The 18,319-nt window shown below is 34.3% G+C and overlaps 2 protein-coding genes across 3 annotated transcripts; both read left to right on the top strand.

Annotated features, from left to right (window-relative positions):
• The first annotated feature begins 1,640 nt into the window (after window positions 1-1,640).
• Window positions 1,641-5,198, top strand: LOC124435990. The gene is made up of 4 exons (XM_046985919.1): window positions 1,641-1,683; window positions 2,227-2,334; window positions 2,502-3,120; window positions 5,096-5,198. Exons 1-4 carry the CDS (start codon window positions 1,641-1,643, stop codon window positions 5,196-5,198), a joined length of 873 nt encoding a protein of 290 aa, XP_046841875.1.
• A 1,721-nt stretch (window positions 5,199-6,919) lies between these two features.
• Window positions 6,920-14,117, top strand: LOC124437315 (granulin-2-like). 2 transcript variants are annotated; one of them, XM_046987298.1, is made up of 2 exons: window positions 6,920-7,121; window positions 13,699-14,117. In XM_046987298.1, the coding sequence occupies exons 1-2, from the start codon at window positions 7,005-7,007 to the stop codon at window positions 13,906-13,908; spliced, it is 327 nt and encodes a 108-aa protein (XP_046843254.1). In that variant the 5' UTR covers window positions 6,920-7,004; the 3' UTR covers window positions 13,909-14,117. The 2 variants fall into 2 exon arrangements, with proteins under 2 accessions (XP_046843254.1, XP_046843255.1); XM_046987299.1 differs by lacking the exon at window positions 6,920-7,121 and adding an exon at window positions 9,500-9,708.
• The last annotated feature ends 4,202 nt before the right edge of the window (window positions 14,118-18,319 follow it).

Genomic DNA, 18,319 nt, shown 5'->3' with positions numbered 1-18,319 from the left:
GAGTATTCAGCTAATTCAAGTTCATACTATTCAGTTTGTTCCTTTCAAGAACCATACGAGCCAACGTTTTAAAGTGCTGTAGTTAAACGTTGTAGTTTTTTTGACTCTGAAGATGACTACCGCTAAGGTTCTCGAGATGTCAGTCAACAACAACAAAAACAGTCCTTCACAGAACTATACCAGCCTGGAAGATCTATATTTACAAACATTTAGTACAAGGTCAATAATAATGAAAAAGTGGAAGTCAATCTTTTGTAAATAAAATGCAATCAAAATATTTTCAAATTTCATTAGTATAGGTGCAACTTCGAGTGGCTTTCTTCAATATACCGACGACACAGGCGAGTTGTCTGGTACTGTAAACAATTGATATAATAGTATTGGCAAGCGGGAGCCACCCTCCAAAAACATCAGATGCAGTTAACCAAGTTGTTAATTTTTGTAAATGATGATCATCTACAAACATGTAACGATACTCCCGTGTTCAAACCATTTACTTTTTCAAGTTGTTAATGTAGTTGTCGAATTTGTTACTGTGTGTTTTCAGTTCAAATACTATCGCATACAGTAACATCTGTATTGTTAAACACTAAGATTCAACTAATAAATCTTAGGTCTGCCTTTTTTTTGAAAAACAGCGTTATTTGCACATACTTGTACAAACCAAGAGTACAACTACAATGATAGTAGAACTTGCCAAACTTCGAAACACCCGTCCCACTGATGTCTGATGATGTAACATGTGGTATAAAGTGAAAAATAGTCGTTTCCATGAGGTTCATAAAATATCATTACATCCAGATTTTTCGTTGATTTTGAGTGAATAATTATTCGCTTTATTCAAACGACCTTTACACAACACATATTGCACTCTCTTCAGTTTATTTTGTCAAGTCAAAGTTATAGAAAACGTATCCGAAATATTCTCCGACTCTTATTGCGAAACTGGCCATTAACAAACCAGTAAAAAACAATAAAATGAAAAACCATGGAAACTGTGATCCTTTCATTACATAAAGCTGGATTCTTGTTCCAAACTTTAAATCGTGCAGATATACTTCCGCTTTAATTTCAAAAATCTTTAATTTCTCTGATGATGGCTTTGGAATAAAGTCGAAACACGGTGCTATCCAGTAACTGCTATCGTGGCGAGAATCTCTCGTCCATACGTAGTTTTAATGAGGTTTGACTCGTCTCCAATCCCTGTGGGCTTGGTAGCTCAACAGGTAGAGCGGCGGACTAGTACCCAAAGGTGCGAGTTCAAATCTCGTCCAAGTCACATGTTTTTCATGTGCATATAAAACCGTGTTAGAATTTATATTATGTATAATTTCAAGAATCAGTGTAGCAAAAACTTCGTATCGCGTTAAATCACTTTGCATTTCGTTGAATAATTTCACAACAGACTAAATCGCTTCTCTTCAAAAAACGTGAAGGATGCAAAAGTGATCGCAGGAGAAGAATGTGTGACCCAGCACAAGCTGCTGGTCATGGACTGTAAAATTGAGGAAGGTGAAGAGGAGAAAGGTTGACGGTAAAGGCAGGCTTAAGCTATGGAAGTTACGATCAAATGAAGGGAAGCAGTGTTTCCGTGACGAAATTGTGACATTGAATGTTGAGGGTGAGACGGTGGAGGAGTGATGGACGTGCTTGGAGAAGGATGTTTTAACGGCGACGGAGAAGGTATGTTGTAGAAGTAAAGGCGGTGTAGTAGAAGAACAGGCATGGTGGTGGGATCAACGAGTCAGCGAAGTGATTGGCGCGAAGATGTTGGCATTTAAAAGGTGGAGAAAGTCGCGGACTGAAGCAGATAGGATCGATTACATCCGGTTCAAGAAAAAGGCGCGAAAGGAGGTGGCTAAAGCGATAGAAAGGCATCAGAAAGAGCTTCTCGTAAAAATGCAGGAGAATGGACGAAAAGCGTTGTTCAGAACGGCTAGAAGGAGCAAGAAGGAGAGGAACGATATTTTGGGTGCTCCCGGCGTGCAGAACCACGATGGGGAGCAGCGACGGTATGTGGGAATTACAGGACTATTAAGCTCATGGTGCATGCGTTGAAGATAGTAGAGAGAGTGTTTGAAAGAAGGTTGAGGGAAGTTGTTCGGATGGAGGTGGAGCAGTATGGATTCATACCGGGGAGAGGAACGACGGATGCGTGTTTTGTGTAGAGGCAGCTGCAGGAGAAATTTTTGGAGAAAGACAGAGAATTGTATATGGTGTTTGTAGATTTGGAGAAGGCGTTTGATAGAGTTCCGAGAAAGGTGATCGAGTACGTGCTGCGTAAGAAAGGTGTGACAGAGAATATGGTTCGGGCAGTTATGGAGACTTATGAAGGTGTAGAGGCGGTGGTTAGGAGGAAGGTGTTACATCTGGTGTTTTTGAGGTAAAAGTTGGTGTTCATCAAGGTTCAGTCTTGTCGCCGTTACTGTTTGCTTGTGTGAAGGATGTACTGACAGAGGAAGTGAGAAGAAAAGAAGGATGCTGATGTTTGTTGTATGCAGATGACATTGTCTTGGTGGCGGAGTCGAAGCAAAAATTCATGGAATGGTACCGAGAATGGAAAACGGCAAAAGAAGTCAAGGGACTGAAAGTGAATGAGGCAAAGACGAAGAGCATGAGATGCTCGAGGCAGGTGGAGGTGAAAGACAGTGATAAATGGCCATGTGGTGTGTGTGGGAAAAGAGTTGGAGTGAATTCGATAATGAGTGGGAAATTCAGTAAGTGGGTTCATGGAAGGTGTTCAGGTGTCGGTGGTGCATTGACGAGAGTAACTGTTTTTGAGTGCGGGACGTGTCGAAGTGGTGGACGAGTCGCGATTGAATGGTTTGAACTGGTTGACGTGAGTTTGGAATGTGTATCGGAGTTTAAATATCTGGGCGATGTGTTAAATGATGGTGGAGGGTGCGAGCAAGCGTTGAGGAACAGAGTTCAAGCAGCGTGGTGGAGTTTTAGAGAGTTGTCGGGAATGTTGTGCGGAAAATCGACTTCGTTGAAGCAGAAGGGAGTATTGTACAAGGCATGTATTAGAAGCGTTTTGGGATATGGAGCAGAGTGTTGGGCGCCGAAAGCAGAGGACCTGAGAAGATTGGCGTCGACGGAAAGGAGAATGTTTAGGATGATGTGTGGTGTAACGTTGATGGATAGGATTCGAAGTGAAGAGATTAGAGAAAGAGTTGGTGTTGAGTGTATCGAGAATTAAGTAAGGCGCCAGCGTTTGAGGTGGTTTGGGCATGTGGAAAGGAAGGAAGAAAGTGCTGAAATTCGTAGAACGTTGCATATGAATGTTGATGGAGTCCGCAAACGTGGTAGACCGAGAAGGAGATGGATGGATGCTGTGAACAGTGATATGAAGGCGATGGGTATAACGAGAGATATGGCGAGAGATAGAGACGTTTCGCGCAGAAAAGCTCACGGACCGGTCAACCCCCCTGGCGGGGATTAATACTGGCCGGTATACAAATGAATCAAACGTCACAATGATTCATTTCACATCTTACTGAATCGTTTCCCAACAGCTCATATTGAGACCACATAAATTACGTCATTCAAAAACATATTGAGTCAGTTCGCTATACAGCAACGGATCGTTTCAAATTGCGGCGAATCATTTCTAACAACTTTCAGTCGTTTGCAATTGCATTGATATCACATTGTTTAGTTAAATGAAAACAAATGTTGTTGAATCATTGCAATATTAATCGAATCATTTAATGACCAGATGAATCATTTCTTAACATGTCCATTGAACTCAGTAAACGACGTTAAATCACTTCTAAATACCATGAGTCGTTCGTGTTTTAGTTAAATCTTTTCACTTTACGTTGTTTCATTTCATATGCGCGGTATTTTTCGTGGTAACTGCCCTAGCAATGTATTTGTAAGAGTGGGACACGTATTTTTCTCTGCATTTTGCATTGTGATGAAGGTTATTTGGTAAATATGGTCACAAGGACATCCAGCCGCCATTTTGTTCCAAAGTGCAAATAATAACGATTTTTACATAGGAGATAAATTATGAAAAAATGTTTGCAATAATTTTATTTAACGTTATAATATTGCCTGTCAAAGCGATGAAGAATAGCAAGATAAGCGTGCTCTGGTGGAAAAAACAGTATTAACGGCGTATAAATTACATCCACTGCATTAAATAAATGCCTTACTATCATTATGACATCTATAAACAACTCAATTCTAAATGAAGAAAATGGTTTGAACCCGTGAGTAATTGGTTTGAACCCGGGAGTATCATTACATGTTTGTAAATGCAGATCGTCCAGGTTTGTATAGTCCTGAGAAAGACTGTTTTTGTTGTTGTTGATTGACGTTTCGACAACCTTTGCGGTAATCATCTTCGGAGTCAAATGAGGAGTAACTGTCAGGTTAGCCGTATTTGTCATTTGGTTCTTACGTCATTGTATTGTGTGTACAGGAAACGTGTACAATTATCAATTCTAAATGTAGGGATGGATGTGTATTCATGAATAAAGAAACTCAACAAGAAATTTATCTTTCTGCCATTTAATGCTTTATATTTGCTGGTTTTGGAAAAAAATGGAGGACGCTAAGACAGTTTCACTTTCGGTGGCAATTTTACTACAGGCCTCTAGTAACCGCCGCCCATAGTTTTTGATTTCGTTTCAATCACAGCTACGTCAAATAAATTGTTAAATTTACTTTTGCTTTACGTTACAGTTTTCAATCATCGCTGGCTTAAGATTTCTATTTTGGAATTGAAGGCCATGAAATGGATTACCTCAAGAAAACTGTCATCAAAAATCGAAATAACAGACGATCAGATTTCTCGGAGACATTAGCAGAAATTATGTCGAATTCTTTTGATGGTTATGGAAATATGCCGAGTTGTATATCACTTACATCAAAAGAAAGTTTGCCATTTCATCATGTTCACAATGTTTTATTATTATTAATTAAACGTTAACCATTGTTAGGAGCAATGTTACAAAATGAGATATCCGGTGATGCCAGTAATGTTCAAAAATAAGTAACAAGTTTGGAACTGAAGCTAAGCGTGCTCGAGTTAGTAAAGGAAAAGAATATGTTATTCTTTGTTTCCTTTCATTGTTTCACATTGTAGACATCGTCCACAAACGGAATTTCGTTTAGAAAAAATGATGTCTTTCGTTAAGAAGAAACCAAATCAATCCATACTAGCAAAAGCACCCACCTCTACAATGTGATTAAATACCTCCAAAAAAACGCAAAGAGATAAATTTAAGAACATTTACCCATCAAGATATTAAGTCATATATTACTCTTGGAAAGCCATAAGTTGTACAGTTGCTTGGGTAATAACAGCTGCAACCTTTCTAAAATTCTACGACAAATTAAACGACAAATATAAACAAAAAAAAGAAACGTTGATTCTTATTGGCAATCGTACTTTTTTTCACAGAAAAGCTCCAGTTGACTACCTTGACGTTTTTTTTTAATTTTTAAAGTCATTGTTTCAAGTATTCATATGCTAATCCATAAACGTTTGGAATGTGGCTAAATAAAGCACAGCTCAATCGAAAAAGATTTTGAGAAAAAAGCCTTTGTAGAAGATTTGTCGTTCAACAATGTTCCTGATCCAAACATCTTGCGGAAGATTTATTTCAACTTAGATTCTTTTTTTGACTGGCACAGGTACTGGCATCTCCAGTTATGGCGTATTGATGTAATCGTCCATGACATGAAGAGAATTCCTTAGATCCCAGAAATAATAGACAGGATGCTATCTTGACTTGTCATTTCATAAAACCGATCTTTCTCTGTGTATAAACTTTCTCTATAGCTTTGAACAGATGATTTAATTTACACTCTCGGCATTGACTTTTGCTTTGCGATGACATTTTGCTACAGCTAGATTTTCAAGCAAAGAAAAGTTTTCATGGCAAAAAAAACGATAATATTTACTTTATGAAAGAATGTTTTATGCAGTGCCGTGTTTGAAAATAAATGAAGATATGATCTTCGCAATTTGCTAGACAATTTAAGCAATTGTATCATGAACCTGAAAAATTCAGGTGACTCAATGGGATTCGAACCCTTGACTTCTGCGGTGCGAATGCATGACATTTAAAGATCATATCTTCATTTAAATTCATTTAATATTTTCTTTAGCAGCATATAAATAAAAATAAGCAATAGAATCATATAGAAATGTTTTGAAATGTTTACAACGTACACGAACTACAACAACGAATGTAGCACACAAAAAATTACACGCGGGATTAAGTGTAGGTCTCGCTTTGCCAAATCAGCACAACGACATGACGTAAAACGTCGCGTTTGAGCACGCTCAGATTCTTTCATCCAATCTAAAATATACTAGATGGCTATGATGATTTTTGAGAGCATGAACATGTCGAGCTATAAGCGTAGAATAAGTTCTAGTTGACAAACGTAGCTTAAAATATTGTTTACATTCTTTCCAAATAATTATATGTAAGTAAATCAATCTTTTAAAAAGCTACTTGTCATCAACTTTGAAAATGATATTGTTGAAGTTATTTTGCGGGAAATTTTATTGACGGCTAGCTACGCCACTGTATGTGATAACGATATACTCAGTCATTGATAGTCATTTAACTTTACTATGTAATATCATTACTATTAATTTTGCATTATGAACTTTTGGACGTTGACTTATAGAAATTTTTTTATAATTTAAGACTTAAAACATATCACAGAATAAATATTACACAATTGGAAATTTTTCCATCGATTTTTTGTCGTTTTGTAAACTTGTACTACAGTGCTCGTACGTTTCTTGAACATTTATTTTATATGATGGATTTGGACTTATTTTAAGAACTTACTGCAATACAATAGTAAACATGTCATCAAACCCACATGACAACCATGTCACATTTACAACGAAAACGTGACGATGATCATATGAATTTTTAACAGGTACAATGATTTTCATATGACCTTTTATTGATGACTTTCAAACAATTGTGTTCAGTTGAAACCTTTATTATTGATCATAATTTGCTACAATGAAATCGTTCCTTTTCATCGTGATAATAGTGGCCGTGAACATCTCTCTTGGAAATGCATATTTTCAACGGATAAAAGGAGTAACGACAGAAATATCATTGAATGGCAGCGACAAGGTTTGTTATGAAATAGAAACAACAACACTTAATTCTTTGGGAAGGTTTTTGTCGAAATGATTTCCATACAGGTTTATGTTTATGTTTATGGTTTTTGACAAATACCGAAATGTTCTTTTGTTATGGCTTGTCTGTCGTTTTTATGCATTGCGTTTTCATTGCCAAAGCTTCTTTATTGCATGATGTTAAAACTTATCGCTTTGGACTGTGAAATGAAAAGTGTTTTGCCATTTTCTTTTAGTTATTGTTGCATATTTTGCTACCGTGCTACACTGCCACAGTGCTACACTGCTTTACTATAGAAAGGCCGTGTTAAATCATTAATAATCATTTTGCATGTTTGCCAGCAATTATTGACTTGAATTTCAGCCATACTGACAAAAGCTTAATTATGCCTATTTCCCAATCTCATTACGCTCTGGTTATGCACTAAAATCTTCAAATTTAATCACAACATCTGAAACGAAATTTGTGACAGTAAGATTTTTTCTTATTAATAAATAATTTGAATTTTTAAGGGAGAGTGGCGTAGTTAGCGGTGTTACTCTTCCAGCACGGGAAGACTAAAAATTCCATAAAAATGAACATAATCAATTCTAATAATTTAAGGTACACACAAGAACACAAGTAATTTTAAAAGACAAAATTTCAAAAAATTTGTTTTCTCTTTAGTATCAAGTTACAAAGATTTTAAGGAGTTTCTTAGCAGCAAATCTGTTTTTAATGCAGTTTCTTTTTCACTTTCTCGCATGCAATTCGACTTCACTCCTGCCATTTATGAGCAGGAATGTCCATAATAAACACTAGAGAAAATACGTCCTTTCTATTGGATAATAATCCAGTGTCTCCTTGTTATTGCCTTTCTATTCAGCTTTATAATCCTGCCATTTGAAATGAGGAGGAAAAACAGTTGTAAATAAATTATAATAACTACAAAAACCCTGCAATTCTATTGGTTAATATGCTAGTGGTGCTTATTACTAGCATTTTCAAATAAGCTTTATTCTTGCATTTAAAATAGCAGACTATCCACTATTATGGAGAAATTAATACATTTTTTGGAACAATGAATTAGGCAAAGTAGTATTGTTGTTTATCAAAACCTATCTATATTATAATACATGCGAATTGCGGTTATCGTAAAGGCATCATGTATGATATACCACGCATGAGTGATTCGTTGTTGTAGTATTTTCGTCAAGCAGCAAACGACAGACTTGCAATTATCGCAATTATAAAGCAACATGATCTAACTTGTTTTATAGTCAAATTCAGATGTGAATTCAAATTGGAATATTTACAACCGCTCTAAAACACAGCTACGACGATGCCCATATGCCTTCGAGTAATAAACGTTTGTTTGCATGTATTATATATTAAAAATTAGAGTTACAAAATTTAATAAATTTGTCTTGAGGGCTGCTAAATACCTAAATCGTCTGTACTCTTCGATGTTATAGAGCATGCCCAACTTTTTTAGCTAGATACGTCACTGTTACGGGATATCAATGGGGTTAGGGTTTGTGTGGAGTTCATTATGTATTTAAAAAGCAACAATCTTAAAAATATTGAGAATTAACAAGCATTTAATGACGCTATTGAGTTACCATGTTAGGATCGGCTGATAAACCGACACGATTCCGTCTTTAACAAAAAGCATTTTCGCAATGTTCTTAAAGCATTAAATTTTAACACTCTAGTAATACCTCTCGAGATAAAATACTCAAAACTTTCGATAAAGTGTAAAACGTCGCGTTTGAGCACGCTCAGATTCTTTCATCCAATCTGAAATATACTAGATGGCTATGATGATTTTTGAGAGCATGAACATGTCGAGCTATAAGCGTAGAATAAGTTCTAGTTGACAAACGTAGCTTAATATATTGTTTACATTCTTTTTAAATAATTATATGTAAGTAAATCAATCTTTTAAAAAGCTACTTGTCATCAACTTTAACAATAATAATGTTGAAGTTATTTTGCGGGAAATTTTATTGACGGCTAGCTACGCCACTGTATGTGATAATGATATACCCAGTCATTGATAGTCATTTAACTTTACTATGTAATATCATTACTATTAATTTTGCACTATGAACTTTTGGACTTTGACTTATAGAAATTTTTTTATAATTTAAGACTTAAAACATACTCACAGAATAAATATTACACAATTGGAAATTTTTCCATCGATTTTTTGTCGTTTTGTAAACTTGTACTACAGCGCTCGTACGTTTCTTGAACATTTATTTTATATGATGGATTTGGACTTATTTTAAGAACTTACTGCAATACAATAGTAAACATGTCATCAAACCCACATGACAACCATGTCACATTTACAACGAAAACGTGACGATGATCATATGAATTTTTAACAGGTACAATGATTTTCATAGGACCTTTTATTGATGACTTTCAAACAATTGTGTTCAGTTGAAACCTTTATTATTGATCATAATTTGCTACAATGAAATCGTTCCTTTTCATCGCGATAATAGTGGCCGTGAACATCTCTCTTGGAAATGCATATTTTCAACATATAAAAGGAGTAACGACAAAAATATCATTGAATGGCAACGACAAGGTTTGTTATAAATTATAAACAACAACACTTAATTCTTAGGGAAAGTTTTTGTCGAAATGACTTCCATGCAAGTTTATGTTTATGTTATTTGACAAATACCGAAATTTTCATTTGTTATGGCTTGTCTGTCATTTTTATGCATTGCGTTTTCATTGTCAAAGCTTCTTTATTGCATGATGCTAAAACTTATCGCTTTCGACTGTGAAATGAAAAGTGTTTTGCCATTTTCTTTTAGTTATTGTTGCATATTTTGCTACTGGGCTACGCTGCCACCGTGCTACACTGCTTTATTATAGAAAGGCCGTGTTAAATCATTAATAATCATTTTGCATGTTTGCCAGCAATTATTGACTTGAATTTCAGCCATGTTGGTGTTGTGATACAAAAGAATAATTTATCTGTGCTATTTTTGGCACCAGCAGGCATGGGCGAGTAACATTGTTTGGTAAATCTCAAGAGAATGATTGCAAGTAAAGATCAGCTATTTGTTCTTCCTTGCTATAGATTTAATCATACAAGTGTGCATGTTCGTTGCATTTATGAAAAATATGAGTACGTTTTTTAATGTCTGGCTTTGCTTTTACAAAGCTTTTGCGTAAGACATTTAAGTTAAAAATGAGGATATGACATTATTTTTAAGTTTGGAATTGTTTTTCTTTAATTAATATTATGTGACACAATAGTAAATCCCAAAGGAGCTGAATTAATGAGATCTTTTAAAAATTTTAATTGCTAGTTAATTCATTGGGGATAATGACTGTACCAAATGCATAATTTTTATATCGTTTCCTGTTGCTTTTTTACACAGAGAAAAATAATTTGATAGAGTGTTTTTGGTAACGAGCTGCCATTCTGGCATAAAAAAATCCATATAAATGCATTACTACTTGGTAAATGTTGAAACTTTGAAATAACCAAAAATATATAAAATTTTGATGTATATTCGGATACTTTCAATCGATGTCACCGGAAAACAATATATCCATGTATAAGCCAGTAGCTAATACTTGACAAAAGCATTACTTATGCCTATTTCCCAATCTCATTACGCTCTGGTTATGCACTAAAGTCTTCTAATTTAATCACCACACCCGAAACGAAATTTGTGACAGTAAGATTTTTTCTTATTAATAAATAATTTGAATTTTTAAGGGACAGTGGCGTAGTTAGCGGTCTAGCTCTTCCAGCACGGCAAGACTAAATATAACAAAAAAATGAACATAATCAATTCTAATAATTTAAGGTACACACAAGAACACAAGTAATTTTAAGACAAAATAATTAAAAATTTGTTTTCTCTTTAGTATCAAGTTAGAAAGATTTTAAGGGGTTTCTTAGCAGCAAATCTGTTTTTAATGCAGTTTATTTTTCACTTTCTCGCATGCAATTCGACTTCACTCCTGCCATTTATGAGCAGGAATGTCCATAATAAACACTAGAGAAAATTCGACCTTTCTATTGGATAATATTCCAGTGTCTCCTTGTTATTGCCTTTTTATTCAGCTTTATAATCCTGCCATTTGAAATGAGGAGGAAAAACAGTTGTAAATAAATTATAATAACTACAAAAACCCTGCAATTCTATTGGTTAATATGCTAGTGGTTCTTATTACTAGCATTTTCAAATAAGCTTTATTCTTTCATTTAAAATAGCAGACTATCCACTATTATGGAGAAATTAATACATTATTTGGAACAATGAATTAGGCAAAGTAGTATTGTTGTTTATCAAAAACCTATCTATATTATAATACATGTGCGAATTGCGGTTATCGTAAAGGCATCATGTATGATATACCACGCATGAGTGATTCGTTGTTGTAGTATTTTCGTCAAGCAGCAAACGACAGACTTGCAATTATCGCAATTATAAAGCAACATGATCTAACTTGTTTTATAGTCAAATTCAGATGTGAATTCAAATTGGAATATTTACAACCGCTCTAAAACACAGCTACGACGATGCCCATATGCCTTCGAGTAATAAACGTTTGTTTGCATGTATTATATATTAAAATTAGAGTTACAAAATTTAATAAATTTGTCTTGAGGGCTGCTAAATACCTAAATCGTCTGTACTCTTCGATGTTATAGAGCATGCCCAACTTTTTAGCTAGATACGTCACTGTTACGGGATATCCATGGGGTTAGGGTTTGTGTGGAGTTCATTATGTATTTAAAAAGCAACAATCTTAAAAATATTGAGAATTAACAAGCATTTAATGACTTTATTGAGTTACCATGTTTGGATCGGCTGATCACCGACACGATTCCGTCTTTAACAAAAGCATTTTCGCAATGTTCTTAAAGCATTAAATTTTAACACTCTAGTAATACCTCTCGAGATAAAATACTCAAGACTTTCGATAAAGTGTCTCATATAACCTGACTCAAAATGAGAATTTTTGCGAAAATGAGAAGTGCCAGTAATTTAGAATATTTCGCAGCAGCACGATTGAAATGAGGTATTTAAAGTGATATACGACAACTTTCTTTAAATTTTGTAATGTACACATGTTTCGGCAAAATTATGCCATCGTCATGCCGAATAACCTGTAAATGATTTACATAGAGTTCATTTATAAAGAAATATGATACATAACATGTGTATAGACAAAAGAGATAGATGTGAAAAAAATTTATTATATTGTTGTGGTTAAAGGGCTTCTTTAAGATTTATCTACGCGCATTCCTTCTATTTAAAACACAAAGAAGCAATGTGCATCAAAAAACTTAAAACTAATCTCAACAAACAAATTCAGAATATCAATACTAGGCCCTTAATAAAAGAGCTCGAGGTCTTTACGGAGAATTATAGGAGTGGCGTCTTTTTGTACAGACCGAGCCCGTAAGGCGAGATGTCTGATTTTTTTTAGTAAAGACTGAGAAGCGAGGTTAGTAAAAGGCTTATTATATGGCATTATTTAACCTTAAACGAAATTTGCTTTTATTTTCATCTTTGCCGTTTTGAACGGGTTGACTTTCACTTTTCTAGTTTTTTTCTGTAAAAAAGAAATCGTTTCAAATTGTATCGTCAAATTGGATAGTTAAACTGTTTTCCGAGTATTTTTCCTTCGAATGACATTTGCAAATGATTTTTTGTTTGGTTTATAGGTTCCGTTATTCTTTTTAAATGTAGATCGTCCAGGTTGGTATAGTCTTGAGAAGGACTGTTGTTGTTGTTGTTGACTGACGTTTCAAAACTACAACGTCATTTGACTCTGAAAGTCAACCGCTAAGGTTGTCTAAAGGTCAGTCAACAACAACAAAAACAGTCCTTCTCAAGACCATACCAACCTTAACGATCTACATTTACAAACATGTAACGATATTCCCGGGTTTAAACCATTTACTTTATAACGTTATTCAATTACTAAAAACTTACAAATTTTTAGGCATTGTTCTGGCCATTAAGAGGACATTAAATTTTGACTTGTATCCGGGGGCGAAACTAGAACGCTAATTGAGGTGTGTGAACATTCATATATGCAGCTCTGCTCAACTACTTTCTTTCGTTGGGGTGTTAGTTTTAAACGAAACCAGCCTGGCAGAGATAAATATAGGAATATTTACCACCCCCTCCAATTAGAGTTCTAATTTCACCCTTGTGTTTATGTTTTCTACACTCATTGTGACAAATAAGATGTTGTGGCCACAAATTAGAACATCTAGTACGCTCCTCAAAAACTATATTGTTTAATTGAAAGTAAATAGACCTTCCTCACAAGGTTTCATTTTAGTCTGTCGACTTCCTTTCTTCCATAAAGTTAACTTCATTCAGCTACCAAAACTAAACAAAGAGACTAAAATTTAACTGCTTTTCGTCGCTGTTTTCCATCTTATTTATATAATTTTACATGTCATCATTAAACTAAACATGATTTTTAACCTTGTGTTTGTAAAAATAATTTGATTCTCTATCAACTATGGTAGCTTCTTTACTCAAACTTTTGAGTTATGTAAACGAGCTATTGTTACTTTATTTTACAGAATTTAAAGATGATTCGATGTTCAAGACGTGAATATTGTGAAGACTATCAAACGTGTTGCCGTTATCGACAAGGTGCACATGGTTATATGTGTTGTCCAGTTAGATATGCACAATGCTGCGATGGAGGATATTGCTGTCCACGTCCATATACTTGTTCACCTGTTATTGGTGAATGCCAGATTCCTGTACCTCATGCAATGAATTATTGATGGAGTGCAGTGTTGATGAAAAGCAAAATATCGCTGTTAAAATTTATGTTTGAAAGATTATTACTTTAATTATACTTATAATTAAAGAATTATTACCTAATTAACTAATTGAAACTTATTTTGGCAAGCATGTGGGTGTTACAATCTCATTTTCTTTATCTATGAAGAATTTATTACCAAGGGAAATTATATTTTGTCCTACAATTCAACATCTGGAATATTTTTTGGTTTGATAATATTATAGAATTTTCTGACATAGTGGAAAAATGAAGCAAATTATTGATTTCTTTCAATGATCCATTAAAATTACAATTGGTTAAGTCAAAATAGTTTGAAGGATTTCTCACAAAACCAGCATAATTAGGGCAAGTTATATAGCTAAGAATGAAATTGCATAAAGTATTTTCGTCATATAAAACGTCATACGATTCGCTAAATTAAAATAAATAAATAGCACAAGTAGGTCGTTGCCTGCAAGTTTTGACAAAGTTAGAGGCATGGGTAAGCTTAAATTCAGCCTACGATTGGTGAAAATCATGTTTTACGTGATTTTGCATGTTTTTGAGCATTCGTTTTTACAAAACTTCAGCGCTGATTCGTGTAGATATCCTTCAGATCAAAATATCCTTATGCGTTTGTAAGTTTAATTACTTTTAAAATCATTATTAATACGGGATATTATTGCTATTACTATATGATAATAATACATAATAATAATGATGATTATTATTAACATAATAAATATTAATACGGGAACGGTATTGTTTCGACATTGTGTTAGCAGGTAATCAAGCAAAGTTGAAAGTACTTTTGTTTCTATTTACGACGAACTAGTAACGTACTATCTTACGAAAACTATTCCCTGCAGCATTTGACACTTTATGATAGTACAGAGTGAACGGATGAGGATGACTTATTGCAAATTCAACGATTAAAATTTCACTTCCAAATTCGTAAAAGACAGCATTTCTCGTAAATTACCATAAGGATTGTAAATGCCATATCTATAGATAACGGATTATCAATGTCGTGACTTAAAATAATGTGGTTTATCAACTAGAAAATATATCTTTAATTGTTGGTTTGTGGTTTATCAACTAGAAAATATATCTATAATTGAAATTATATCTTTAATGTAAAATCGTTTCCCATCAAGAGATGACGTAAAGCTGCACATGTAGTGCGGCTCTTATATACTTCTGTGTTAATTCAAATCGCAGTAATAAACTTTATCATCTATTGAGAAATGATCTCTCGACAGACCAAATTGGGAGGTCTTATGCAATTCATTACGTTCTACTTTTCATCATTTCTATCTAATATTTTATCTTGTCAAGGTATGCCTTTAAATGGGTGACAATGCACAATCTTGGATCAATAGGCTATGCTGAAAACTCCAAAGGGTTCTGGTGTGTACAAATTAACTGGAATGTGTTTTAATTTTTCCTTTATTAACAATGATTTACTAATTTCTCCCTTTCTTGTACTGAGTTGGATAGGGTCTCCTCCCACAGTTCAATAAAAAAACTTTAGGGATAATATTGTGTTAGGAATAATATTGTGTATATTCTCTGATGATGTCTACAGAATAAAGTCGAAACACGTAGCCATCCTGAAAACTGCTATCGTGGTAAGAATTTCTCGTCTATAAGCAGTTTAGAAAAGATTTGACATGTATTCATTCCGAGTGGACTTGGTAGCTCAACAGGTAGAGCGGCGTAATAGTTCCCGAAGGTGCGAGTTCAAGTCTTATCCATGTCACATGTTTTCATGTGCATTTAAAAGCCTGTTTCAAATAACATTGTGTATATTCTCTGATGATGGCTTTGTTGTGGCTAGGTATAGTTTCCTCTCTGTGATTGTGGTTAAGATAATTTATGTCCGCTACCTTATCTGAGATGGGTGCAACAAAACCATCAGCAGGTCTAAAGGAGTAGTCTATAACACTAAGAAACCTGTCAATTTCCTTCTCTAAATCATTCCTTCCGAAGAGGCTAATAGCATCAGCCTCACAAGGGCGCACTGAAACAACGAATTCCCTGTTAGATGAATGTTGAACTTCCTCTAAAGCTAGTGTAAGTGCTTCCTCTAAAGCTGTATGTGTTGCCCCCTCTATAACTTCCTCATCGATTCCGCAATGCAGTAACGCTGTCAGGAGCGGATCCAGGATGATGCCACTGATGCTAATGCATCAGTCAGATTTTTAGATGTTGCAAAATTTTCGTTTTTCAAAAACTTTCAAAAGTGAAATAAATCAGCAAAAATGTATACAGTTAGCCCTATGCATTACTAGTGAATTAATTTAAAACGTTTTCTTTAAGTAAACCGATGTTTATACATGATTAAAAAATTTACACCAAGTATTATAGAAATGAAAACAAATTCCGTAAAATATCCATTTAACCGACAATATTTACCAAAATATAGCGATCGCTTAAGCAATTTTGACAAAAATGTAATTATATTTTAAAATTAATACAGTCGTGACTAAGTCCGAAGAATTCAGTATCTTTACGTCACGTTGGGGCGATAGTGCATAACTATCGTCACGTTGGGTAAAAAGTGCATCAGAAGTGCAACAGTCCCGAGTATATTTGGCCGAGTTTACCCAACAAGACGTCATGAATACTAATGTTTTGTTGCCTACTTTGCGTTGGGAAACGGCTGCTAAGTAGTGCACTAAGCCCACGTCAATTGGAGTGCATCAGTGACTGATGCACATAGCCTGCGGTACAATAACACTTGGATTACCAATATATCTTTATTTGTAGTTTTTGATTTATAATGGCAGAATTTGTGCGAAGCAACTTCGATCTTTGGTCTCTGTTTCACAAGGAAAAGACTACCGAAATTGCCATTATTAGAGGAGTGTTTCAAACAAGATTGTATAAAGCAATTTCCCGTATGAAACGTAAGGGTCCATTTCGAAGTGGAAAGCAAGTCAGAGATTTGTATTCTGAGCTTCTTATTCCCAAGCATATAACTAGCACATGGAACTTGCAAGGAGAGTTACAAGCTATAAAGTAATTTTCAAATTTGATTATGTTTTGACATAGTAATGCATTGCCATTGTCTGATCGCATTTGCGTGATGTTGTGGTTTTAAAGGAATTTCTCAGTCCCATCTAGCAAATGTGTAACATTATGATACATAATGGCTTGATTTCATAATGGCATGAAATTTATAACCTAACTGATAATCAATGTTAGGTTAAAATTTACACATGATATAACGATAAAGGAACTTGATATAGTGCTTGCATGTGTTAACAGGCCGAACAGCACGGCTTCTGATGAAAGTATGAACTATGAAAATATTGTAATTTAAGGAAAGTGTGATTTCTCATAATACTGATAAATTTTATTAGTGATATAATTTTTAATTTTAATAAAAAAATTTTTAAAACAATTTTATGAAACAATTTCATTATAAATTTATACAGATTTTAATAACGAAAACAACAATCTGTTGGAGTCACAGACACACAGAAGTTTAAAAATTGAATGATTTATTGTAAGTGATCCGCAAACGAGTTATAATTTATATTTACTCAATTTGCAAAATATCATAATTATTATCACAAAAGATAATAAATACAAATTGCACATATTGCACATTTAAATACCGAGTATCTAATAATTTTGATTTCTTCCATGTTTATACCTCAATAGGTGCTAAGTAATTCTATGATTCTGGGTAATGCGTGACTTCAAAGGATTGTATCTTTCATTCATCCTGTATTTAGTTATTTTAATGATAGGGAGTAAATTAATAGATTATTATAATAATAGTAATTTTTCTAGATCTCGTTTAAGTTGAGATCACCCTCAATGAACTCCTCTGATAACAGTCTAGGCGTTCGCTTTATTAAACACTTCACTAAAGAAATTTTTTCTCTGTGTGAAGGAAAAGAGTCAAAGCGTGTGTAAAAACCCGTAAAAGTTGCCTTGCAATGAATGCAAATCTTATGGACAAGAACATCCAAAAACGCTAACGGACAATTTGATTCATGTTCACCCATCCCAAAAGAATCTCTACCGGTACAACTTTTAAGCAATGTAATTTATGAATATAAATGGGAGTGTGATGCTCAATATGTAGGTACAACGTCTCAAAGGTTGGGTGATAAGTCGCATTGACTTCCGCACCGGAGAAGCAGGCAACTGCTTCTATACTTGCGCTTGTCATGTTAATATTAATTATTGTTCATCAGTAAATTGTGAAACACTATTTAATTAATACAGCACCATCTGCCCCACTTCAATATATAACCATGAGAACTATAACTTCAAGATCAATTGAAATAAAATGGAAAGCACCAGATATCAAGGATCAAAATGGCTTCCTTTTGCTTTATGAGGTCACTGTTTATGAAGAAATGGAACATTCCAAAGTCAGAAAGGTTAAAAGC

Source organism: Xenia sp. Carnegie-2017, unplaced genomic scaffold (assembly GCF_021976095.1).
Source record: "Xenia sp. Carnegie-2017 unplaced genomic scaffold, XeniaSp_v1 HiC_scaffold_16, whole genome shotgun sequence".
In the NCBI taxonomy this organism is placed as follows: domain Eukaryota; kingdom Metazoa; phylum Cnidaria; class Anthozoa; order Malacalcyonacea; family Xeniidae; genus Xenia; species Xenia sp. Carnegie-2017.
Note: the sequence above shows the minus strand (reverse complement) of the source record. Positions and strands in the feature narration are given on the sequence as shown.